Raw genomic sequence first — 27789 nt, forward strand, 5'->3', positions numbered from 1 at the left:
GTTAAAGTACTATTAATCTTCGTCTTTGCTCCAGATAGACATGTCAACAATCTATGCTCACGCTTAACATAATATAATATTTGCCATCATGTCATGAACGTTTTTACGAAAAATCAAATCTATTTTAAAATAACAGGAATAAACTATATTAAGAACATTTCATGTATGTGTGACAACCATTTGCTAAACTTGCTACAACAGGGCAGGCAACTCAAGCCATTTCTTTCAGCTCCAGGTAGGTCCGTGTACTTTGCGGCCAATGTATTTTCGTTTTGAAATTAGAAAACCAAAATTGTGAAAAGAGCTGTTTCCCGACTACAATTTAGAAATAGGAAAACAAAAAATGGAAAACTACCCATTTTCCGTTTTTTGTTTCAATAATAGAAAACGGAAAACGAAAAAACGACCCTTATCTGATTTTCTTTGATGTGCTTAAACATGGAAATTGGGAAGTAAAATAGTGTGTGGAAATCTTTTTTCTAAATTTTGCATAGATGTTTGTGTTGTGACCCGGAAGTTGCTCCCACGAGCTTGACAGTCACTCTGGTCCACATATTCAGGATGTCAGCAGAGGGCGCGCTGCCATTTGTATGGAAGCAAATCAGTGACATGTTTTGAATTTTAAAAGGCATTGAATACTTAATATTGAAATTTAAACAACACCAAATTCACATAAATATATGTTTCAATGAAAAAAAAAAATCTGACAATTTTTTCCCCAAAAATTCTATCTTAAAGAATTTGAGCCTTATGGAACAATAGGGTCATTGTAATCAATAGGAAATCATTGTTTAAATATGATTGGTATGAAAAGGGCATTGTGTTTGTGAATGATGTTATAGATGTCTGGTAACCTTTTGGAATATAAAGCTTTCTTCGACAAATATAATTTAAACTGTACTTAGAGAATACAACAAGATCTGTAAAGCAATACCGATACCATTATTACAGTTAGTTCAAAGCACATTGTTATATGTAAGAATAAGACCCTTACCAACTTTACCAAATGTTTTTATTAATGATTGTACTTTATTTGACAGTAAATGTAATAATACATATATTAGTGATGCTTTGAAATTTAAATATTTTTTTGATAACAGAGGCTTGTGTGTACAGGTTCCGAATATGGTTGCATTGTCCATAAAAATTTTATTTTTATTTTTTTAAATTCATTAAATGGCCCATTTCCCCAAAAGTCAAAGAGACTCACTTTAAAATAATTTATAAAATAGGCCTATATCCGGTCGCTGACTTTCTTAGAAGAATATTCAAATTTGGTGTAGAACCTTCTTTATTTTGTGAGGTGGCTGATGAGACTCTGGAACCATGCTTCAGTCCGATGTAGGCCTAATCCAATTTTGCATTGAGGCTCGATTGCTCTGCGAGCAATTTTATCGTTCATCTGCTCTGCTATGCGCCCTCTGCTGACATCCTGAATATGTGACTGTTACTGATGGGAAGTTATTGATTCAGTTCTTTGAATCTTGTTCAGTAAAATGAACGAATCTTTTTTCGAGTCATTCGTTCATTTCAATTGGAGGGGGGGGGGGGTCTCTCCGTCCACTGCAAACACGTATCATATTCTCATGTAGGTTAGTGCATGACATGTGCACCAGCAGATACTATTTTAAAAGAAATTCCTGCATTAAAATAATGTATCATGACAGTTTGTATGATTTGGTCATTTATTATCACACTAGCATTTAATTATCACGGCAAACAATTACACTGCACTAAACTGTAAGTCTAAATGTAAAGTGAAAATAACAAAACCAGTCAGTATGATGACTTGAGCGAATATCATTCACGTCTTACTAAAACAGCGGCCACGCGAAAGGGAATGAGGAAACTGTTTCCTCTACTAAAAAATACAATGTGGGTCACGTGAAAAAAGGATCCAAAGACTCTTAGAAAGACCGAGTCGGGAAATGAACGAATCGTTTGTTTCCTCCAGTACAGAGCCTATGCAGGTCAAGTGAAAAATCCGAATCAGAATGGTATTTATTCGCCATGAAAGTTTGCACAGACAAGGACTTTGCTTTGGCAGGAAGGTGCATACAATAAACATATAGGGACCTAAAATTTAAATATGTGGACTATCTATACTAAGGGTACATAAACTAGCAGTACTAAGTGGAATTAGAATTAAATAAAATATACAATAAAATACAATATAAGTTGCCGTAATTTACAATATAAAATGATCCAAAGACTCGTAGAAAGACCGAGTCGGGAAATGAATGAATCGTTCGTTTCCTCTCGCTACCAGTACAGAGCCTATGCAGGTCACGTGAAAAATGATCCAAAGACTCGTAGAAAGACCAAGTCGGGAAATGAACGAATCATTTCTGTTTACTTGGACGAGCCTATGCAACAGTCCCGATGCGCGGCCACGAGAAAATGAACGAATCACTCTTTGAGAGGACTCGTTACCCCCGAGTCCTTGTAAGGATTCGTTCAAAATGAACAAATCGTTCACGAACGACACATCACTAGTGACTGTCAAGCTCGTGGCAGCAACTTCCGGGTCACAACACAAAAATCTAGGCAAAATTGAGAAAGAAGATTTCCACACACTCTTTTAATTCCCGATTTCCATGTTTAAGCACATCAAATAAAATCAGATAAGGGGTCGTTTTTTCGTTTTCCGTTTTCTATTATCAAAACAGAAAACGGAAAATGTGTCGTTTTTTGTTTTCCTATTTCTAAATTGTAGTCGGGAAACGAGCTGTTTCCCGACTACAATTTAGAAATTTTGGTTTTCTTATTTCAAAACGAAAATCCATTGGCCGCAAAGTACACAGACCCAGGTAAATCGGCTATCGGCCAATGTGAACTTTTGTGCTTGTGCCCTGTTAGTATCCGCGAGCACATTTGCAGGCAACTTTTATTGACGTAAGCAGATACATGTGGTGCTAGTTTGCCCATTTCGGATTGGTTTCAAACTTAGCAAAAATCAGGAAAAATTATTTTATGGAAAAGCTAGTAGTATGAGCCAGGTTCGAGAATCGAACAAAAATTATTGGGGGAGATAGTTTTGTAAATGTTGACTGGAGAAGAGCCGGAAGTCTAACAAGAAATGCAATAACACCTACATCCACCGGGGCCGTTGCTTTAAGCCGAGGGGCGAGGGGTGGGGGCTTGTGCTGCCCCCACCCCTCGGGGGCAGCACAAGGTGGGGGATTTGTGAAATCAATGAGGGCTGTTCGAATGGCGATGTCAAGAAGAGCAGTGGTAAAATACAAGTTATGAAAAGAGACCGCGTCCGTGTCTTATTGTCCACACGATCATATACAATTAGATCTAAAACAAACTTACAAAGAGCTTGGTTACACTACCAAAGTTGAATTAGTAATGTTGTTAGCGATGCTAGCGTTATTTTTGCTAGAGCTAGCTAGCCTATAACATTTCACTGGGTCTTGCAGCTGTTTGATTAACTGAAATTATTATGAAATGTTATGTTCTACTAGCCATTTGCCTACTTTAGCAAGTCATTGTATTACCAAGCCCTGATAGTGTAACTGAGACAACAGTAACCTAAATAATTCCTCTTTCAAGTAATAAGCCACCGTTCAAGTGTTGAGCATTAAATTAGCTGCACGGTCTGTAGAGATCTTGAGACTAAGCCACTTTTTTTGTTCTAAAACCGGATTATAAACTGCTTCGAAATATAAGCCGCACAAGCACAAGAAAACTGTAAAAAGTACAAGCTTACTGACTGTCTCAGTTTGTCTGTTATTAGAGTCGAAGTTCTAACGTTAACTTACACAGCTACTGTAGGCTAATCAACATTCGTAAAAAATGTTCAGGAAACCCAATGCAAACCTTAAAACTTACTTCAAATATTATGCCTTTTTCAATCACGAAAAGAGCTTGTGGAGCTGTGGAAATATTCTAGCTAGAGAAAAAAGCTAGAGCTAGCTACTTTTTCGAGTTCGGTTTTCCGTCACTTCAGACTCACGATCTAAAACTTGAATCCAAATGTGTTGACCTGATGGAGACCCATGCAAAGTCACTCAAAACAGGGGTTCGATTCCAGGCTCTGGCAAGAGTATTTAGCTCTAAACTGGTCAATATACACATCTGACCAAAGACCAGGGGCCATTTCTCCGTACGTCGCTAACTCAGTTAGCTGGATTTGATTGTTGACGATTTGTCATTATCTTGGATTGTTCGGTTCTTCGAAGCTCATCCTGGACTTGCTGTCATAGCAACAGGTCCGTAAGCTTAAACCTGCTCGGGAGCAGGTTTATTTTATGTAAACACGATTAGATTGAGGCTTTACAAGCAGATGTGATACAGGAAGTCTGTCACAGACATGTCTTGTCCGTTTTTACTACAGGAACCTGTTTCAGAAGGTGCAAGAATAATTAGCAGAATTTTACATGAGCCTATCGTTTTTTTGTGAGGGTGTCATTTACATAATACATTTGTTGAAACCACATCATATGACATTAAAGATGATAAATGAAAATATGAAAGTATGACAACAAAAACAAAAAATAGGCCTAGGTTACTGTAATAAGCGATAAAACGCGTGGTCACTCCTCTACATTTAATTTGGTCTGCTACTTTTTGCCAGCCCTCTTTCTTGGATTTTACAGACTTTGAGGTGTTCCCTAGCCTGGTCCTAACCAGACTCTCGTACATTGCATTTGTACAGAGAGTCTGGCCTCGCTCCATTGACAAGCGTTGACCTCCTTGTAGGCGGGTACTCTGTTGAAGTTTAAAACTATTGGATCTGCCCAGAGCCACTCTGATCTGCCATAACCAATCGCTAACGTTCGCCTTAGCAAATTCCTTCACCACTACTGTAACAGAGCTAGCTGCCGTAGCTGGAAAATCAAACTGTTCCCGAACCCCGTGGGGAGGAGGGCCACAACATCATGGCCACCAACAAAACTCAGCTAAACTTGTTCTTGCTCCGGCTTTAGCTGTTGGATATTTGGCAGCGTTGCCACAACGGACCGAATGGCTTTGCTCGCATCTTTCTCCGCCGCCATTACGGAACAACACCACAAACTAGCGCACGACATCAACGTCATCGTTATCAGCCACTCCCTCTGTTCGCTGATTCGCCGGTAGAAAATCAACCTTAAAATCGGACTTACGTACCTCATGGCCAGACCTATGTACAGAAGCAAAAATAAAATTGAGCGGAAGTACGTAGGAGGGCAGAGCCAGGCTAGGTGTTCCCTGGTGTTCAGATAAAATCTTCAAATTCGGAGTAACCTTCGAGCAAGCTGTTGCTCTGTTGGCTCTGTTGCGGAAAAAACAGGGCGCTCATTTTGGCCACGGTGAGCAGCCATAGACTTATGTGAGCAGCCAATAGCAGCGTTGCTGATCAAGGTTTCTACTATCGATACATACCCCCTTTTAGAACAACGTATAACTCAATCCAGCTATACTAATCATAAACAACAAGTGTGTTCGAAGAACCGAATTAGCCAGATCATGATAAGCAAGATGATGTCATCTTGGATGTGCCATTTGATCTCGGATGTAATAAGCGGCGTACGGAGAACAGGCCCCAGCTCGACCTTTGCCTGTAATCAGTGATTCTGAATGCCAGAGACCTTTAAATAGGCTGACCGAATGAAACTAGCCTGGCTAACGTAGGTCGCTTTCTCAGGCAAATGACGAAGGAAACAGGATTGCTTTGAAAAATCCTAGATACTGGCTATCGTCAGCAGGCTCTTGTCTACAAAATGCAGTCCTCCCTGACCTTTTTGGAGTAGAATTGAGTGAAATGGAGTCACTGTCAGTGAGCGAACCAAGTCTAACTCTGAGGCTAACGTCAAAACAATGCACTGTCACTCAAATTGTACGTTTTCCACAAATCACAAAAATAATAGGACCATCTGGCTAAAAGCACAATTCCCACATCTCTTGAGGCTGCCCTGCCCTTTTCGGGGGTAGAATTTAACGAACTGTAAATAAAATGGTGAACATGATGCAACCAAAACATGGCTGCCGCCTAAGCCTATGCGGTCTCCCTGGCGTCTGAACTCACTCCAATTACAAAGACTTTCACGACCCAAATCAAAATTCTGAGCCTACAAGTCTGTGGGGAATCGCTTTTTCTCAAAGGCTGCCCCCCTCAACCTTTTGGGTGAAGAATTCGCCGAGATGCAAAATGGTTCACTAATTATAAACACAAAGGGGAAAAGCTAGCTATTTTTCGAGTTTGGTTTTCCGTCACTTCAAACTCAAGATCTAAAGGTCTAAAAGTGCTCAAACCTTCACCATAATTCAAGAGTAGTGTACTTTCACAACCTAATCATTCATTGATTCTATCTTAAAATGTGTAAAAATAGGACTTACCGAACGTGGCTGCCTCCAACACGTCTATCAGGCGACTCCAGTTGAAAACAACAATGGCCACAGAAATAATAATTTATATTTGCAATGGTGAGCTGCGATTGGAAGCAAAATGAAACAGGAGCTAAAAACCGAGGGTGGGGGCTTGGTCAGCACACAATTATCAGAAAACATGTGTGTGTGTATCGCCATGCTCGCTCGTGTGTCAAGGGGCAGGATGAGTGTGTGTACGCTGTGGAGCCATTCAATTGAATTCAATCATATATTGACATATCAAGGTGAAATTGCATATCCTCCTACCGGAGGAACCCTAATAAGAATACTACTGTTCTTGTCCTTGGCAGTGGCAGCAGCGTACCAGATGGTGATGGAGGAGGTGAGGATGGACTCAATGATGGCTGTGTAGAAGTGCACCATCATTGTCTTCGGCAGGTTGAATTTCTTCAGCTGCCATAGGAAGTACATCCTCTGTTGTGCTTTCTTGGTGAGGGAGCTGATGTCCCACTTGAGGTCCTGGGAGAGGATAGTTCCCAGGAAGCGGAAGGACTCCACAGTGTGGACTGGGGTGCAGCTGTTGGTGTACAGGGAGAAGAGCAGAGGGGAAAGGACGCAGCCCTGAGGATATCTGATGCTGATGGACCAGGAGTCAGAAACGTGTGTACCCAGCTTAACACACTGCTTCCTGTCAGACAGGAAGTCTGTGATTCACCTGCAGGTGGAGTCAGGCACGTTCAGCTGGGAGAGCTTGTCCTGAAGCAGAGAGGGGATGATGGTGTTGAAGGCAGAGCTGAAGTCCACAAACTGGTGTAGGATGCCGGGGAGTCCAGGTGCTGGAGGGTGAAGTGAAGGGCCATGTTAACTGCGTCGTCTACAGACCTGTTGGCAGTGTAGGCAAACTGCAGGGGGTCCAGGAGAAGGTCCGTTATGGCTTTGAGATGGGCCAGCACTAGGCGCTCAAAAGACTTCATTACCACAGAGGTCAGGGCGACGGGTCTGTAGTCTTTAAGTCCTGTTGGCCTTGGCTTTTTGGGCACAGGGATGGTGGTGGAGGGCTGGTACATGGCATGTCTCCAGGGAGGTGTTAAAGATGTTGGTGAACACTGAAGACAGCTGGTCAGCACAGTGCTTGAGGTGGCAGGAGAGACAGAGTCTGGCCCAGCTGCTTTGCAAGAGAAGACCTGAACAGCGTCCCAGTATCCACCAGTACACCACACCAAGCCAGCACCACATACAACCTAGCAGCCCTAGCAATGCCTGTACGGAGGGCTGAGTGTGTGTGTGAGTGTTGTGATGGTGTTATCTAAGCATATTAGCTTACTCTGAAATCCTTTTTTGCATTTTATATATAGGTAAACATTAAATAGCTGTTAAACTGGTTTTCACAATGTATGCTTCATGTTTGGTTACCCACAATGTTTGGGGCTATCTCGTTGTTATGTTCAGTGACCTATGCACTTTTGTAAAGCTCTCTCTTGGAAGTCGCTTTGGATAAAAGCATCTGCTAAATGCATAAATGTAAATGTAAAATGATTATACATGTTACACAACATTTTGAAAGCAAAGACTGCGCGCCCGTAGGCATCAGAGGGTCCTTGATTGTTGCCACGGTGCTGTTGTCAGGGAAAGTGCTAAATTACTATTGGACAATCAGAAAATCAAATCTGTCTGTTGTGTTCCACCATCTGTAAGCTGAGTCATAGGTCATGCTGCAACATTCTTCAAGTTTTCAATTTCAAGTTGAACAGGCCCAATGGCAGACTGTACGTTTTCACACCAGCATGGTTCTCAGGTTTTCACATGGTACATGTGCATGGTTACCACATTCCCCTCAGGTTGCATAGCTTTTTAACATCTGTCTTCATCCTCTGGATGCCTTTTTTTCTCTTTCACTGTGAGTTATGTCCCTGCAGATACCAGGGGCAAAGCTAAAACAGTTATATGGGATTTAATAGAAGCTGTTCTGACCTGGACTTGGTGGGTGAAGGTATCTCACCAAAAAGCTTTTTAAAAGGGTGGGGGATTTAACTTAGGTGACATCTGTCATCTCGTTCTTGATACTGTGGTATTATGCAGGTCAACTGAGAGTTTTTTATTTTGTAACTATAAGCTGTATATTCCCAATATTCTGTATGCACGGAATACAGTTAAATCTATAAGGTAGTGTTATCAGTGACGGGTGGGATGGAATTGTTAAAGACAGAAACATTGATGGATGGAAGCAGATTGAGGGAGGGAGGAGGGGGGAGAGTGGGTGGTGGAATTACCCAGTGTTTCATCCCAGACACACTCAGACTGGACGTGGGAGACGGTGTGCTGTGCTGATGCTGCTGCCTGACCTGCTCTGCGAGGATCCCCCTCCATCCTGCTGTGTGGGCATGGCTGACTGGGAACTGACTCACAGAAGAAAGAGGGAGAGAAGGATAAACAGAGAAAAACAGAAATAGAACAAGAGACATAGGCGAGGCAAGTTTATTTGTATAGCACATTTCAACAACAAGGCAATTCAAAGTGCTTCACATAAAACCATTAAAAGGGGGGAGGGGGGGGGGTCGTGGACATGGCTAACACAGCATTTTACCCGTGCTTCGCAACTTTACAACTGGCTCCGGAACCAATCATCACTCCTAATGCCTAAACCTCACAGCCAATCAGAGGCAGAGTGGGGAGAGATGTACAGACCCATCATCTAGTAGAAAATGTTTAATACAATATTAAAAATGATGTCTATTGGATGTGAGTTAGTAGTTTTTATGATGTATGCTATATAAAAAATGTCTTTATGGTTAAAAGAATATGACATTGTTTACAAAAGCACAGATTCTACATAGATCTAGCCTCTTAATTTTGCTCTCAAAGTGCACCAGATTGATGCGTTTAACTTTCAAATGTAATACATTTTCCTTCCGGGGGAGCATGCCCCCGGACCTGAGGGTCCCCAGAGGGACCCTGTGGAGCAGAAAAACTAAACGCTGCTTCTCCATGTTTAGTTCTGACTCTTGGAACACAAAGTAGACCAGTCCCAGATGACCTGAAGGCTCGGGATGGTTCATAAGGTAGCAGCAGATCACAAATGTATTTAGACCCTAAACCATTTAGTGCTTTATAAACCAGCAGCAGGATTTTAAAGTCAATTCTTTGTTGGACAGGAAGGCAATGCAAATACCTCAGAACTGGAGTGATGTGATCCACTTTCTTGGTCTTAGTGAGGACTTGAGCTGCAGTGTTCTGAATCAGCTGCAGCTTTCTGATTGACTTTTTACAGAGATAGGGAGAAAGACAGTGGTTCTGAATGGGGTTTTGGGCCAGTCTTTTCTCCACACTGGGAACAGTGTCTGTGACTCTGTTGGAAAAATTGAAGATGTAACACATTTATCCTGTATAAGAATGATTCTGTGTTCAGTATTCCTTGGGTGCAAAGAGAGGCCGAACCCCAAATCTGAACTCTGGGTAAACATACAAGACCCTTATCTTGGGGCTGAGGACTAGGAAGAAGGGGGTTGGTTTGGTTGTTTTAAGGAGATACTTTGTGACAAGGACTATAGGTGGAGACGCAAGGTCTGGTGACCATTTGTTGACACCTATGTGAAGGAGTTTACGACCCCAGGACCGGAGATCCTGTTGTTGTGTTTCAATCAGGGTTGATGTCGTAAACACGCACACACGTAAACGCACGCACACACGCGCGCCAGTTCTATGCAAGGGAGCCAATGAAGAAGAGCCATGGGACATTTGCATGCCTTTGTCTTAACCAATGACTGTAAAGAGCGGGGCTGCTTAAATAGGTAGCTAGCGCAACATGCTAGCAGACAAACTTTGTAGCACAATGGCGTGTGATGTTTTTGTCTCCTTGTGGGCCGGCCGCAAGCAATAAAGATTTCTTAAACTTGTTCACCGAATGACTGTGCAATGCTTGATATATTAATATTTCCCACATAATGGTCCTTCGAGCCGGATTTCAATATCCTTTCCATCATCCAGGAAGAACTGAAATCGTGCACAACAATGGAGAAAGAACTCGCAGCAAATAATTGTTGTTTAAAAAGAGTTGCCCTCCAATGAGTTTTTCCCTGGGGGATGGAAGGTGACGAAATTCTGGACTAGCTAAGAGGCACAGCTTTCGATGGACAAGGTAAGAATAAAATTGTGTATATATATAGTCGACTTTTGTGTTTTTGGGGAAAAAATGTAGAAAAACTCCACAGTGTAGTCGTTAAAGATGCACTCGGGTCCTATATTAGCTAAGACCCGGTGAAAGACCCAGTGAAGCGAGTATATGGTATCCTATTTTACTAAGACCCAGTGATCGATGAGCAGAAATACCCGGTGAAGTAAATAGGTCATGTCGTATGTACAGAGACCTGGTGATTTGTGACATATCAGTAAACTAAATAAAAACTGATGAGCAGCTTAAAGACCTAGTGAAGTACAAAGCACAGTTCAGAGTCGATTTGAGGAAGACTACCGTAATAAACCTCCGTGCCGCACGTAAAAGATTGAGCCAGTCCGAGGGACTGAAGTGTATACAAGGGGAACTAGTTCGAGAGACTGAATCGCGATTGTTGTTAAGGGCAAAGTTGCTACATATGTGTTTATTGCTGCTGAGATGATTTGTTGAAATGTGTTGGGTTTGGTGGTATTAATATTTACCTATTCAAATTGACGTGCTGAAGGCTTGTCCAACCAGAATGCTGATACATGTTTAAACTGTCATTTTCTGACGAGTGATTAGGTGCATATGTAGACTTTGGACCTAGTTTTTATGTTGAAGTTAAAATAGTAGGCTACTAATAGTTGATAGAATTGTAAATATCGAGGTTCTGTTGTAAATATAATAATGGGTAATTGTTTTACATGTTGTAAGAGGGTAGAATTGTCCCTAGAAAGACATCAGAAGGCTGACATGATTCTAGCGAATTTGCCAGTCCGCTGTCTGTTGAACAAAGTCTTTTACAAATTTGCTAGGATAGCTGGAATCTGAGAGGAAAAAATCCAGGCTGTGACTTTGTTAGCTAATAGCTAATGGTGAAAACGTGGAGGAAGTGCATTTTGCTCTGTTCTGAGACAACCATAGAGTTAATATAACTAGAGGAAGCAACTTTTGTCTTCCAAGATGGCGTCCCCATTCATTTCTATGAAAAGTGCTCAGTGGCACAGTGAGGCAAGCGAGAGTACGAAACTGGACCGCGCCATCTTTCCACTTCCGACTCTTCCGGTCTAGCTTTAAACAGTGGCTCTTTTTTCCCTAGCTCCGAGACCTCGTGCACGCTTGCAACTAGCTGTACACGTCATACTTTGCGACAACCAGTCGCGAGCATAGATTTATATGGTTGCGAGCGTGTGAGCTAAGGCATTGCAGTGGAAGAATGGGGTACAAGTCCGATAAGAATCAGAGACATGATGCAAACTTTACGGAAATGTATGCTGTCACTGTATAGTATTTCTTTCACTTGTTTTTTTTTAAATAGGCTATAGGGCTAAATATAGGGCTATTCTAGATGGAACTCATCACATATGATGTATTTTTTCTTCGTGATTTGAGTATGATTTCCAACGCATTGTATCGGATTAAATAAACTGTTAACACGAACACTTAGCTCCGTCATTGTTCTCGCCAGGCAAAGAAAGCTTAATAGTTATTTTTGTAACATAAATCTTCCATAATGCAGACTTACCATAGCTTACTGTCAACTTTATATTCAAACGAAATGCCACGAAAATCACACTGCCTTCAATTTAACATCAGTGTAGAAATGTGGCTTGTGTTTTATATGTTCAACCTACAAAACCAATTGGTTAACCCAAACGCCTATTAATGGATATAACGTGATCTAACAAGACTTGGTAATAATGTAATAAATTGAGAAGTGTGTCTAAAATATAATCTACTTTATTGAACGTGCCTTTGAAAGGGGCATATTAACAGAACTATATACAAGACGTTTCCATCAGATATAAGTGGGGGTGAAACATCGTCACTGAGGACCTTCATTGTCCCACAAAAGCAGTCTGGCTTTGACACGATCAAAAAAAGAATAATGAGTGTGTTTAACAAAAGCTTTTGAAGGCAAGACTAATATTATTTAAATATATATATCATTTCCTATTGTGGTTATCAGTTAAAGTACTATTAATCTTCGTCTTTGCTCCAGATAGACATGTCAACAATCTATGCTCACGCTTAACATAATATAATATTTGCCATCATGTCATGAACGTTTTTACGAAAAATCAAATCTATTTTAAAATAACAGGAATAAACTATATTAAGAACATTTCATGTATGTGTGACAACCATTTGCTAAACTTGCTACAACAGGGCAGGCAACTCAAGCCATTTCTTTCAGCTCCAGGTAAATCGGCTATCGGCCAATGTGAACTTTTGTGCTCGTGCCCTGTTAGTATCCGCGAGCACATTTGCAGGCAACTTTTATTGACGTAAGCAAATAAATGGGGTGCTAGTTTACCCATTTCGGATTGGTTTCAAACTTAGCAAAAATCAGGAAAAAAACTTATATGAAAAAGCTAGTAGTATGAGCCAGGTTCGAGAATCGAACAAAAATTATTGGGGGAGATCGTTTTGTAAATGTTGACTGGAGTTAATAGAATAAAAACGACCGGAAGAGTCGGAAGTCAAACACGAAATGCAATACCACCTACATCCACCGGGGCCGTTGCTTCAAGCCGAGGGGTGGGGGCTTGGAGACAACGAAGAACTATGCAACTATGGCAACGACATTTGTAGCTAACAAACTTGCAGACAGACTCAACAGCGATGGCGGCGGGTACAGGCTAGTCAAGGAATTGCAGCTTGACATTTGAGATCCAGGATAGCTAACCGCATGACGCATGCGCAGACGGAAATTGAGAAATTGACAAAGACGCAAATTTAGAGAAATAGATGAATTTGGAGCGAATTTTACATATTAATTTGGTTACTTTTGAAATACGTTACGTGATGAGTATTTTGATACATTTGCTAACAAGATTTTTGGTTGTTTGAGTACATTTTATATGAGTTACAGACAATCCGAGGAGAGATGGAGAAAGGTGGGGGCTAAAATAGAGTCCCGTTACGTTGAGATCTTACAAAGGTGATCCCAGAGGGTATGGTTCTGCATAATTATGTGAGTATTATTGCTGAAAGATGAGTCCGTTTTAGATGAATTCGAAGTTTGGTGGTTAACAAATGCTTGATCAACATTTGTTTTAATTCCTAGCCAAACAGGGAGGTAAAGCCTTTCTGACCAGAACTTGTATTTATGAGCGTAGAATCTGTGATGTGGCCTATTCAATAAAGATGCAGAATTTAACCCCTGGTTCATAAATTAGTTCTAATTGGATTGGAAAAGTTATACTTTAGCGAAATTAAGTGAATAGAAGGTAAACGCCAACCAGCTGTGTTGGTCAAAGAAAAAGAGAAAAAAGATTTGTCCCAAAGCGCGCTGCTGTTTCCAACAGGCGCTTAGAGGCTGTTTGTTTGATTCGAGTTTGAAATGCGCGCTGATAGATATTTTTATTTGAGTTGATGCATTGAGTAAAAACTAAGAGTAATTGAGAAGTGTTGCATTAAATCATATACAAACTACTAAATATTCAAATTAAATATTTTCATTTTGGGTTAATTTGGTCCGCAAATTTGAGATTTGAAGGATTGTCCGTGCATTACGCATGCTGAGGGAGTAGCCTAATGGCTGGTAAATAATATAGGAATATTCAAAGGAGTATTCTGTATTACATGCTTTAATAACACTTTTGAGAAGTTAAAGAATAAGGTTTTGTTTTACGGGCTTATGTTAAATTGTGAATTTAAAAGGTTAAAAAAGGAAAGAAAAAGTGAGAATTTATATTTCCTTTTGTCTTAAGGGCATTGTTTGATTGACGTGATTGCGAGTCGTAGCGTAATTCTAACATGAACTAGAGAGGGTACAATTTCTGGGGAAATTGTACCCTGAAATTTCTGGGGAAATTGTAGGGTGTGCTTGCTGGCGTCGGTTGCACAGGGGTCCGTTTTTGAATGACATTTTTACAACTGATATTTCGGTATATTTTATATAAAAATGCATACTTATTATTTATAAAGATGACATAGATTTAAAAGCATTTTTTTTTGCTGCTCATTTACAACTGAAAATATGAGTGAAGTGTATAATGAAATAGATGTCTTCTCATTTCCCCTGCAAGAGGCAGCCTCATCGTTGAAACAAAACGAATAAATTTGGCAGATCGATGTAAAAATTGACCTAATCTCTGACTTAAACGTCCTTTTAAGTTTTCCCTTCTCATGATATTTTCAGGCATTTAGCCTACTCATTGCATTCATTCATTAATAAAGAACCCCCTTTGAAGATTATTCTACGACGTTACCCGGCAGTAGAAGATGGAATCGCGATTCAAACGGTACCATCTGCTAACTGAAAATATGCCCCCCAAAACGTAAATAAGCTTGACATTTATTTAGTGGAAAATCGTTCATTCATAAAAAGCTCACTGGTAGCGATCATTGTCAATCACAACGCAAAATGCGATATAGCCCTGTGTGGAGAAGCTGCCCCGGCAAATTGTACTACTACGGTACAGTACTAGACTACTGCTGTGTTCGTCTTGGTAGCGATTGCGTTGGTTGAATTGGATTTAACGTTCCGTTGTACGGTTTAAGCTGAAATTAATTATTTTCATGAACAGATTGACAAAGTTTAGGCTGTGGCAATGAAGTTCAGGTTAGTAGTTAGATAGACTTTTGATTTAAGTAAGGGGAGTGCCGAACATGTTCTGTCGCCGTTTGACTTCCTAAACAGCTGTGTAGTGTAGATATTTTTGTAGTGTGTCTCGCGTAAGCTACAGCGTTGCAGTGAGCTACACTGGTTTGAAACCACAGGTAATGGTAATTTCACCAACAAATCGTTTACTAATGTCAGAATAAATGTGAGGAATGTTTATTTTAACGATTGAAAACAGATAACGCTACATCATAGACCACTGTAGTATGTGTTGCCCGGGCAACACAGGCTAATGTCATGATGCTAATACTTCAGTGAAATAGTAGACTACTGTTTCCGAAAGTAGATGTACTTCCTTAATAATATCAGCTTATACTGTACATTACACATGACAATTGTGTGTCATATCACAAAGTAAAATGAGTAAATAGTTATCACCCTGGCCTCTTTGCTTGTGGCGTTTCTGCAGCTGCCTTGCAGTAAAGCTATAGTTAGCCTAGCTATTCCCCAAGTTAACAGATGCGAAACGAATGTTCTGCCAAAGGTAGTCACGCGTGTTTTCGTGACGTTAGTGACGTTAGTAACGTCAGTGACTGTGGCTAGCAAATTAGCCACCGTTAGCTTCACTTTTCGCCACAAAAACTTAACTTCAGCCTAAACCATGCAACGGAACGTAAATTCCAATAGAAGCAACTCAATCGCTACCAAGACGAAACTTTTGACACCTACTTTGTCTATGTAGGCCAAATATTGACTGAGTTTTAGGGGGGCAAAAAGAATAATAATAATATATATGTGAGAGAACAAAGGTTGTGCTCTCGCCGAAGGCTTGAGCACACCCAATAATATGTGAGAGAACAAAGGTTGTGCCCTTGCCGAAGGCAAAGCACACCCAATTACTTATTCTAAGAGCAGTTGTAACGGTCAGAACATGGATTTCATGAAACAAAGTTATGATAACGATAGTTTAAAGCAAATTCAAATATGGGTCAGAGAATTAGTATAAGGTTAATTTTGAAATCGAATGGCGAGATTCATTCGATAATTGCAACATTGTGTGTTATGGGAACTTATGGGAAGTTTGTGTTGAGACAGAAAGGTTGTTTTTATTTGGCAAAGGAATGTGGTTTGTTTAAGGGTTTGATTTTATTTGAAATGTAACTTTATTTTCAAATAACCACGTGCACATCAAATATCCATTGACATGGAATCAATTGATGGCACTTTTCCAGTTTGGGTTATTTTGAAGCTGTGTTTTTCACCAATGTTTTATTTTGGGATTTTGCCATTTTCCCATTAAGGAACTGTGAAATATTATGAGGAAGCGATTAGAAAGTTACATAAAAGATTGGTTTAGAGAAGATCATGGACGTTTATGAAATGAAACAAAAGAACGTTTTGTGTATGTGAAGAGATGATTGGTTTAACCACTTTGATGTTCTGAAAAGGGAACTATGCATATACTTTGAAGGTATATGGGCAAACATTTGAAGTCAAAATAGTAAAATCTAGGGTTTTTAAGAGTTTTGATAAAGGTAGATGCAATTTGGTTATGAAATGAGAAAGAGAAAATAACTAAAATATACTTTTATTTGGAGTTTGATTATCATTTAGATTAAGTTTTATCTGGATGTTTTATCAAGAGCCTGGCATAATGTTTGTGATAAACAGTTAGGCTGTGATAAGCTTGTATTAATAAGTGGTATTAGTGCATAAACAGGGTTATTATAACCTTTGTTCTGAAATTATTTGGGAAGACTCATTAAGTCTGATAAATTGTGGTTATGATGGTTTGTGCTGATTAGCTTGTTTTGGACTGCAGCCAAAGCAAGTTATGAAGTTCTACCTATCTGACCTTTATGGAAAATGTAGTAGGGAAATATGTTTGGTTAATGGCTACATTAAGTACATTATGTGTACAGACAAGTTTGAAAGTAATGAGATTAACAGTTGATTTTCTAAAGAAGGGAACAAAGAAACAGATTGTCATTTCTAGCCATGACTAATAGGAGTTGAATATCAAATGATGATGTAACAGTATATGATAACACAATACATGTGTTTGCTCAACAAAAAGAAATGTGAAGAGAAAAATACTAAGCGGATTGAAGTATTTCCCAGTCCTATAGCAGAGGTATTAACATAATTTGAAATGATTTATGGAAGAGCATGATGAAGAGGCAGATCAAAACGTTAACCGATTTTATAAAAAATGCTAACTAGAAAAGAGATATCTTCTGCTAAATTCTGTTCCAGGTGAAGCAGTAAACCAAAGAGTGGATGAGTCAAACCAGGAGATTGGGTATTGATTAAAGTTATCAAAGGAAAGAACTGGTCCAGCCCAAGTTGGGAAGGACCATATCAGGTACTAATCACCACACCCACTGGAGTCAAAATAGCAGAGAGGACATTTTGGAGACGCTTGTCACACTGTAAGGGACATTGATACAGGGACAGATTAGTTACTCACCACAGTCTTGAGGCACAAGTCTGACTACAAAGGGGAGTCGTTCTTTAAATTGAAAGGCCCATCTCAACCTCAATGAAGAAATCAACGGCCAACAGAGACATAAGGCCGATATATGCTTCTGCGTTTTTCGAAAAACGGACACATGGGAACGCCCTCGTCTCCGTGGAACGCCCTCTACGAGCTCTCCGTCAGCCCTCGGAGAGCCCCGGAGAGCTCGACGTGCACCTCCTGAATTTTCTAACTATCCGTCGTAATTTCGGAGAGCTACGGAGACCCCCTTGGCTGTGATTGGTCAGTATTAAGAACCGCCTGCGTCAGGGGCGGGGTTGCCGTGATAAACAGGACGAACAGAATCCTTTGACGGCCATTGCTGTAAGTTTTTAGAATTCATATTTCAGCTAAACAGTACATGTAAATCAGCATCTGAATTAAAATGTGACGAGAAATGGGCAGTAGTTGCTGACAATGTGCGTATTTTATTGATGAAACGGCTACTTTGTAAATTTGCGCCGACTTCTCGATAACCTAGGTAAATAAACACTCGACGACGACTTACAAAAAACCGTTGCGCCACCTACTCTTCTGGCGGTGAATTGTTTTCAGCACCCACAGCCTACGGAGAACCATAAACAAAGTCTATCCGTCCGTATCCGTGCGCCCGCCCATCCGTAAACGGAGACGCAGAAGCATATTTCGGCCTATAGGGTGTAACTAAATAGGCTAAAAAGGAAACAGTAAGCAGGTAAAGGTAGAAAATATGGGTGACCTATTTCCTTGTCTGTAGTATTGTGACATCCGTGGTACCATATGTAGCTTACTGTTGCTAATATTCATAATAGTCTTCCCTATGCTATGGTTTGAAAAGGGAATTGCTCTTGCATGATGAATAAGGGAATTATCTACAAGGGAAGATATTGATTATGAAGAATTTGTTTGCTCAACTAGAAGTTCATACTGATAACATTGATTTTATTTTTCTGGGAATGCTAAAGCAGATGTGGCAGCAAAAGAGGCAGCCATACAGGATGTCTTAACATTAGGAAATGTGGATGAGACTGTCTTGAGAGATGCAAGAAGTGTCACCAAAATGATGGGTTATGTAAATTCATAGGAGGAACTTATGTTACTAAAGAATCTATTTAGTTATGTATTGATTTGAGCCATGGGATGAATCATGTCTCAAACAATCTTTACAACAAATGTTGTAAAGATTCAGGAATGGGCGACGACGAGTCAGTCACTGACCTCTGTGAGAATGTCATTTTAATTACTGTGTAGTCTACTTTGTTCTGAAATTCACAGACAGGAGAGAGATGCTGTTTTAAATCCAGTGAGAGGTCTGCTAAGGAGACTGGATTGTGGTGACGGATTTGACACGAAAAGTCCTGGAAATTACCTGAGTCTTTGTTTCTATTTGATTTTGGTGGTGAAGATCTGAAATGAAGTCCAGGTCTGCCGGTGGATGCAACAGACGTCAAATGACCACTCTGCTGAGTGATGACGGGTTTTAATCCCAAAACCATGGGTTTCCCCGTTATGTCAAAGCATTCACACTACTAGACTATAATGCTGTATAGTCTTATTCATTATTATTTTTATGAATTATTTAGATTTTATGTATTTTTGATTTTATTGACTGTGTGTAGGCGTGGTTTTGGAATAACACATTTTATTCAGGATAAACAGGAGGGATATGTTGGAAAAATTGAAGATGTAACACATTTATCCTGTATAAGAATGATTCTGTGTTCAGTATTCCTTGGGTGCAAAGAGAGGCCGAACCCCAAATCTGAACTCTGGGATAAGGTCCAAGATAAGATAAGGGTCTACAAGACCCTTATCTTGGGGCTGAGGACTAGGAAGAAGGGGGTTGGTTTGGTTGTTTTAAGGAGATACGTTGTGACAAGGACTATAGGTGGAGACGCAAGGTCTGGTGACCATTTGTTGACACCTATGTGAAGGAGTTTACGACCGCAGGACCGGAGGTCCTGTTGTTGTGTTTCAATCAGGGTTGATGTCGTAAACACGCACACACGCGCTCCAGGTCTATGCAAGGGAGCCAATGAAGAAGAGCCATGGGACATTTGCATGCCTTTGTCTTAACCAATGACTGTAAAGAGCGGGGCTGCTTAAATAGGTAGCTAGCGCAACATGCTAGCAGACAAACTTTGTAGCACAATGGCGTGTGATGTTTTTGTCTCCTTGTAGGCCGGCCGCAAGCAAATAAAGATTTCTTAAACTTGTTCACCGAATGACTGTGCAATGCTTGATAGATTAATATTTCCCACAGACTCCCCCTCCATCCAGGCCATGTGATGGCACCTACTCTGGCATGGCCCCTGTGGGGTGAGGGGGGTGGAATGAGCTCAGAGTGGAGGCTGGCACTGGGTGTTGAGAACAAGGCCCACCCACTAAGTTGTGGGTGGGAGGTGGGAGGAAAGCTCAGCTCAGAGCAGCACTACTGACTGCAGTTGTGCTGGAACGTCTCAAATCCAGACACTCGCCCAAGAAAAGTCTAGCGCCACAAACATTCTGAATATGGTTAATAAAACCATAGTATCTCAAAGTGGCCTATCGCTCGATCGTTCTGTGGTTAATATGTCCAACTTCTTAGAAAGGCATCTAAGGTAACCTTTCCATACTGTGTACATGTAAATGTACTTAATCACTCTTTGGTTTAATTTGAATATCTTAAAGCGTAGTCCATGTGCTCATCAGGAGCATCAATATTTATAGAAATACATCTCCATTTTGTTTCATTCACCAGTACAGGCTGATTACGTGAGAGAGGCTACAGATGCAGCTGAAAGTGACATAAAAGCAGGATTATTCTAATTAGAATTTTTCATCAGTATCTTAATGAGGGAGATGACTTCCATCCATGCAAGTGGCAGCATGGATCCAAGGCTGTCTCCTCCCAGAGAGCGTGAGAGGCTTGCCAAAAGACTGCTGCGTGTGTCTGATAGAGCTCTTTGTTGCTCCAAACAGCAGGGAGGACCCTCATGCAAATTCAAAAGAATTCTAAGAAATGGGTAACCACAGACACGGAAACACAATACTCTCTGTCTCTCTCGGCATGTGTTTTCGAATGAGAGGAAACGAGATCACGATAAAGAAGTGGACAACTAACTAACGTTGCGGCCGATATACATACATTTAGTTTGAGGCTTTAGGTTGTTAATTAATATTAACAGGAGTTAATATCAGGCTTAATAAACATTAATATCAGGTATTAATAAATGGGTGTTAGGTGGCTGAGCGGTGAGGGAGTCGGACTAGTAATCCGAAGGTTGCCAGTTCGATTCCCGGTCATGCCAACTGACGTTGTGTCCTTGGGCAAGGCACTTCACCCTACTTGCCTCGGGGGAATGTCCCTGTACTTACTGTAAGTCGCTCTGGATAAGAGCGTCTGCTAAATGACTAAATGTAAATATTACGCCCCCATTCAAACCGTGCAAACACCTGCACGCAACAGCAACACGTGCATAATGACAAGTATGTGGTTCTAGGTTCTGTGTGAGAACAGTGATATAACAGTGAGTCAGCCATGAACTGGGGAAGTGATTCAAGACTGATAAGTGAGTCTTAGACACACACATACTGCTTTGGCTATCAGTACTATCACGAGACATGGAAACGTTCACTCCTACTGCAGCTGTCTGGATAAGCCTTCTAAAACAGGATGGACAGAGTGATGGAGAGAGAAGGGGACATATTAGAAAGAGAAGACAAACACACCAAACACATGCACTCACGCACACACACAGTAAACTAGGTCATGTTAGAATCCTGAAAGGCAGTTGGCCTGTTCCTGGGCTCTCTCACCATCTATAGTCACATGTAAATGTGAGTAAGAAAGTTCAGAGCTGTTCACCCTTTCCTTGAAATGGCAGATGGCTCTCCTTAACAGAAGTTAGATGTGATACCCTTTCATCCTAAACAGTTATTCTCTCAGATTAAGATTTAAAGACTTCAAAATATGAGGATCCATATATTGTTAATGCACCAAGGACATTTACTACTGTCTTTTTTATTTTTTACCAAGGTCTTCCAGTGTAGCAAAGTGGACTTTCCCACTAGAGGAACGAGGCAGTTTCAGATTTGGAATGCTACCTTATTTGACAGGACTCATACAAATGTTAAGAACTCCATAACCCCAGACCGGACAAGTTTAATAGGATTTCATCCACCTCTACTCCTTGTTTATAACATTACACAAATGAATGAGACTGACTGAGAAAATAGAACTGAGATAAATGATATTTTCAATTAATTTTGACTGTTGATGCAACTACTGTTGTTTACTGTAAAAATATGCAGGTATACAAAGATGTGTGTTAGATCCTTAGAGGTATGGCAAGACAGATGGCCTATCATCTTCCTAGGATAGAGTAAGCCGGTGACCTTAGTCTAAGCAGTCATAAAGCTACTCCCAAATACTCTTAGAATTACATTTTAATCATGTGCATACACAGAACAAAAAAACACAGACCACGCAGTTGTTGCAATAAACGTCTTATTTTTCCATTTTCATTAATGGAATTAATCATTTCTAGTGTAAAACTCTCAAATGAATACAAAATCATATTTTACAGTTTTAATAATATGGTGAGAGTCCATGAACTGGTCACATAGGTAGAAAGAGGAGGGACATTGCTGTGTTTGGAGTAGAAAGGTGGAAGTAAACACAGAAAGCAGTGGACATCATTGGCCAGGACGTGCTCACTAAGGACAGGGTGGGCTCCAGAACAGACAGACAAGATCACAGCAGATTATCTGATTGGAAGTTCTTTTTTTTTTTTACATTAGTCATGTAGAATGAGCAAAAAAGCACTTGGAGACCTGGGGTTGGAAACCCACGGATTGGTTAAAGCACTAATGATATCACAAAGGCTTGAGGTGCTCTGAGCAGCAGGTTCTATTAATGGCCTCCTGATAGAGAAGAATAAGAGAGGCTATCTAACGTTTGACTGGTGGCCAACACAGTGCTAGTAGCATGATGGCACACATGTGCCGTGCAAAAACATACATCTCACATCAAACATTCGGAATTTTGGATGCAGTGATCCACACCTCCTCTCAATAAATTCTGCCTAGAATATCAAGGGGCTTATAAACACGTTTTGTTAAACTGATATAAATCAATTAACAAACAAAGGGCCCAACAAAACTTCAAGCCTTGCATACCTGAGAACCTATTCACCTAGTGGGTTCAATGTTATCTGTCACGGAATGTACGTTATGGAATAGAATCTAAAGAGTGCTGGGGACTGCGGCTTGGCAGTGATTGTGACAGCGGAAGTCTTCAGAGCCAGAATTCTCACATGACATCTGCTTATGCACTGCAACTCCATATTCAAACACAATCAGCTATTGCAATTACTGCATGATGTGATAGAAGTCTGAGTTTTACACTGGCATTTCTTGTTTCAGGAATCAGACCTCTGAATTGGTTTATCTAAAATGGACACATTCCTTGGTACATAAGGTCAAAGATCACACGCCATGTTATGCACATTATTGTTGTCCAGCACAATAGCATAATGACTGAATTTAAGTTGGACATCATCCTTTATCAATGCACAAACAGACACAGTGGTTGATATTAAGGGTGCATAGACAAACCATGAGAGGGAGTGAGCTTCAAAGCAGCTAAAATCACAACATTATTACTTTAAAAAAATCTGTAATTTTAGTAGTGCACATGTGGCACAATTTATATTTTTAAATGCAGTCTACAAACACACATAAAAAAGTATTGCATTCAAACAGATAAAACATACAACAACTGTCCCGCCAAAGTTAACACGGTTCGCTTTCATTTCTCAACAAAGGCTATGTGACTTTCCCATCCACTTTGAACATACAGCACAGGAGATAGAGGAGAAAATAACAAGGGGTAACAGAATATTTTTCTTCTGACAGAGTAGGAAAATGTTTGCTGTTACTGTATGTTGCACTAACTGCAGAGTGCCAAGAGTGTTGTCGTAGTTTCTTTAGCTTGGAGCAGTTGATGTAGGCTAAGCAGAGGCTATCCTGGCTTGTGCACCTTGCTCTCCCTTTCCCTGCGTTTAAGCTCCTCTTTGTAGCAGTAGGAGCAGTAGTTCTCTGTCTCTGGCCTGCCGTAGAAGGAGCAGTTCTCCCTCCTACAGCGTCTCTGCAGGTAGTAGTACATGGGGATCCCCGAGCTCCACCCTTTGGTCTGGTCTTGATTGAGCCAGGTGTGTGCCGACGGGTCCTCGTCTGCGAAATCCAGGCAGTCCTTGATGTCGCCTGTGTCAAAGCCGTTGGTGTAGGTGTGAGACTTGTGTTCCCCAGGCATGTTGTAGGGGAGTGCCTCACCTGCATATCCAACATGGACGCCAGACAAGCATGTTGGGCTGTAGCTTTGAGAGGACAGGGATCGGTTCTGTTGGGGGTACGTGGCGCAGGTCTTTAGGGTGCCCACCACGGGCCTGTAGGGCTCCCCCTGGAAGCTGGAGGACTCCACGCTGACATCCTGTAGGTGTACAATGCTGTGTCTCTGGATGGGCGGGGTATGGCTGTAGTGGGCGGACACAGGGGCAGGCCCAGCCCTCTTAGCACCGTTACTAGGGGAGGAGTAAGGGGTGGGGATTGGAGTTTGAGAGGGGTATGAGACTGAGGGTAGGGCTGGAGGTGGGGTAAGTGGGGGCAGAGAGGTAGGGACTGGAGAGGCTGCAGCAGGGGTGGGGATGTTCCTGCCTTGCGCCTTGAGGGGCAGCTGGGTGTGGGGGTTGTCACTGTGGTGACGGGGGTGGAGGGGAGACCAGCTGTCTGGCGGGGAGCTGTCAGATCTCTCCCTCTTGAAGACACTCTCCTGTTCGGGCTTCCTCAGTGACACCCCGTTGGAAGGGGGCTTCTTCTCCCCCTCCTTCCTCCTGGTCTCCTGCTCCTGGCTGAAGCGCTCCTGGGCACTGCTCAGGTAGAAGCTGATCATCTCCTCGTGGAACTGGTGCCGGTGACTGGTCAACAGCAGGCCCCCGAAGATGAACTTGCGTTCGCCCTGCATGGCAGCTCGCAGGATGTTTATGCTGAGCTTAACGTCAGTGCTGTACTTCCAGTTGTCCAGGCTCTTTTCTCCTGAGCTTCTCCCTGTGCCTTCCTGCCTCTCGGCAGGGGACGAGCCAGAAGGCCTGTGCCTGTCTGTGGGGGAGGGGCTAGTGGCCTTTTCAGACGATGTGGAGCTGGCAGACTGGCCTGCCTCCTCCTTACTCCCCTTGTTGGTCTTAGACTCTTTCTTTTTCACCTTTTCTCCGTTCTCTGTGCTGCGTCCCGAGACAGTGTTGGACTTGTTTATCTTGCCATGGACCAAACCTCCTAAACCACCCATGTTCTTCTTCAGTTTGATCCCAAGGGTTTTGCTGAAGCTGCCCAGCTTATTGGCCACTGAGTCAGCCCTGTTCTTGTCCTTGTCCTTGCGTTGCTTGTCCTTGTCCTTGCCTGGCTTGCCACTGTTGACGTTTGAGTTGCTGCCCACAGACTCACGGTCTGAGTCTATGGACTCAGCTAGAGACTGGACATCTTCACCTGCAGATGCTGTGGGGGACTCCGGTTGAGCCAGGGGAGCCTGCAGGAAACACGCATGTTTGCACACACAGACACGCTTTCAATCCATGAATCTTAACTTTTGAATCAATATCTAGGCCTACAAATCTGGATGTCTTTTTGTCTGTTTTCTCATGGAAACATTCTATAACGAATCAACGTCATCTCATTCATCTGCTTTCTGCGTAGAAAGACCCCAGCCCTCGTGAGGAGAAACTGGGAGGAAGCCATGTTCAGTCTTTACATTACACATTGACAGATATAATCAGAATCTGTGTTTGATGAAAAGTCCATCTGTGCCTTAATTAGATGAAACAAATAGATTGAAGCCAAAAACAAATGAAGTCCTTACCCTTGTTTCTGACGGAATTCTTATCCATGTTACATTCATGTAATTGTGCAGCAGATTCAGTTTGGCCTCCAGAGAAAGTATGAGACTGAGGAAGGAGACCAACACCATGATTAGAACCTAATACCTATTTACATCCCAGTCAGGCCCTGGGCCTTTCCAATAAGTACATATTGATGTACATTTGACTGTTTATGCTCTTACACTAAGCACAGTAAGGGCATTTGTTTCACATTCATACCAGGATGTTCTGAATTAATTTGTTACTGAGCAACTTACTGGCAGGAAAGTGAAACAGATAAACTCCATTGTGAACCCAGAGGCCAGTCGGTTGAGCTGATCCTATGAGCTGCTTTAACCAGCCCCACTACTGGTTCCATTCACTACACTAACATACACAGCTCACATATTTTCTCTACACACAAGTGACGTGAAAGCCTGCAGCCTTGTAGGATAGCTAAATCCTTCACACAAGAGCCTTGAACATGCCCCCCTTTCTCCCTCTCTCCCAATCATTTCCCTCCCTCCAATTCTACTGGTCCTTCCCTCCGTGTCTTCCCTATCTTCATTCTCCTCCTTCTCTCTCCCTCATCCCCTTCTCCCCCTCTCCCCCTGTCCCTACTTATATCATCTTCTTATTACTCCTCCCCCCCATTACATTCTACCTTTACCTCCTCCCTTCTTTCTCTTTCTTCCTCCTCCCCTCCATCCTCTCCCTTGCTCCCTCTCTCCTTCTCTGTCCACCACTGGTTTGGCTGGGGCTTCCATGACAGGGACACCCAGTGTTGGGGTGTGGCTTGCTTACTTGGCTAGCCTGGTGTTGTCATTGTCGTCCCTCCCCCAGTCCCAGTCCCTCCCCGGGTCCACAGCAAAGTGGAGTGCCAGGAGTCTGTGCTCTGAGTCAGTCAGTGGGATGACAGCTGGAACAGGGAAGAGAGGAGATCAGGACTGAGATGCCATTATGGGATATACTGTACATCTGGACACCAGGGTCATATGTGAGATTCACACTCCTGGTAGGATTCAATCAAACTATCCACCTGGGGCTGGATAAAACAGATACATCAATGGTTTGATGTAGACAGCAATGTGTGTGGCAATTTTTTTTAAAGGTATTCTCACTGGATTATTCAGACTTTTTGATGCACAGTAGCCTTGATATTGCCTTGGGGAATCGAGACCAGGGAGAGGATATGCATGAAACCTATTTGACAGCGTGATAAAAATGCATAGAAAGGCCTGTGACCAGGGCCAATTGTACAACTGCAATGTCCAAACGAGTGTGTGTCTAAGCCTGAGCCCAGATTAATGACTCTCAACCCTTCATTGCTCTTCAGACCCTTCAACTGGGCTCAGCCTTGAGAACATAACTTCCAATCCGTCTTCTTGACTGTCAGCAATGACATGAGCACATAGGTGAGTTAGAGGCCAGCCAATACACAAGTCAGTAGGACAATGAAAGGGCTACAATACTGGATATCTTTTCTTTCTTCTCTGATTCTCCATCAAATGAACATTTCAGAAAATGTCAACACTAATCGCTGAACTGAGAACACGAAACAGACACAGGCACACACCCTTCCTTGAGAGGAAACTTGAGTGGTTTTTTTCTGTGGTGTCTGCGTGTCAGCATGTGAGGGCGGGGGTTCTGTTTTTTCCTAATCCGAGTGAGATGGGGACCTCTAAGGCCCTCTCTACTGCCCACCTGACTGCTCATTAGAGGTAGCACGGTGAGGGGGCTGCTGTCCTTGTGACAACAGGAAGATACAGGCTGTTCAGCAGAAGACATTCCAGCCCTCTCTGTCAACCCCAGATGGAGCACACAGTCTACCCTCCTCACGCCAATGCGCTCCTCAATGCCAGCATGCTGCTCTTCTCCCAACAGGACTCCCACTGCTCAATGGACACGGACAGTAGTTACACCTTCAGCACTGGGCCCACATAATGGTAGTGTCTGAGTCAATATGTGTTTGTGTGTGTATGTGTGTGAGGGAGGGAGTGAAAGTGATAAAAAAAAGAGCGATTTAGAGGCAGAGAAAGACTTAGAAAGATAGAGAACGTAAATAGCAGACAAAGAAAGACAGAGAAAGAGATACAGAAAGAGAGAAGAGAGAGAGAGTCAATAGAGAGGACATGTTACCCTAACCCAGACATCCATAAAACCATTCTGTTCCATCTGTTCATGGGATCAAATGGCAGAGGCTACATTAAACCACTTGGCTTGAAACATACCACTGTCACTTTCACAGAGCAAACAAATCGCACCACATCAGCAGGTCATTGGTTTGTTCAATGCATTGATAAATTAAACTTGTCTGGGAATTTGACATACTCGCTCTGAGGTGCCTTAAGGCCGTCTATGATTT

General features: G+C 41.9%; 2 protein-coding genes across 4 annotated transcripts in view; one reads left to right on the forward strand and one right to left on the reverse strand.

Annotated features, from left to right (window-relative positions):
* LOC134021090 (proprotein convertase subtilisin/kexin type 5) overlaps positions 1-27789 on the forward strand; it is a 401110-nt gene that overhangs the window by 256873 nt on the left and 116448 nt on the right. The gene's annotated exons all lie outside the window — the stretch shown is intronic.
* The window catches only part of otud7a (OTU deubiquitinase 7A), a 93670-nt gene continuing 88174 nt past the window's right edge, over positions 22294-27789 (reverse strand). For all 3 annotated transcript variants that reach the window (XM_062461571.1, XM_062461572.1, XM_062461570.1), the window contains 3 exons: positions 26229-26343; positions 25427-25511; positions 22294-25096 (listed from right to left, as the gene is read on the reverse strand). In XM_062461571.1, the coding sequence (XP_062317555.1) occupies positions 23540-25096; positions 25427-25511; positions 26229-26343 (1757 nt within the window). In that variant the 3' untranslated portion in view covers positions 22294-23539. The remainder of the gene's footprint in view (positions 25097-25426; positions 25512-26228; positions 26344-27789) is intronic.

The sequence above is a fragment of the Osmerus eperlanus genome, chromosome 5, assembly GCF_963692335.1.
Source record: "Osmerus eperlanus chromosome 5, fOsmEpe2.1, whole genome shotgun sequence".
NCBI lineage: Eukaryota > Metazoa > Chordata > Actinopteri > Osmeriformes > Osmeridae > Osmerus > Osmerus eperlanus.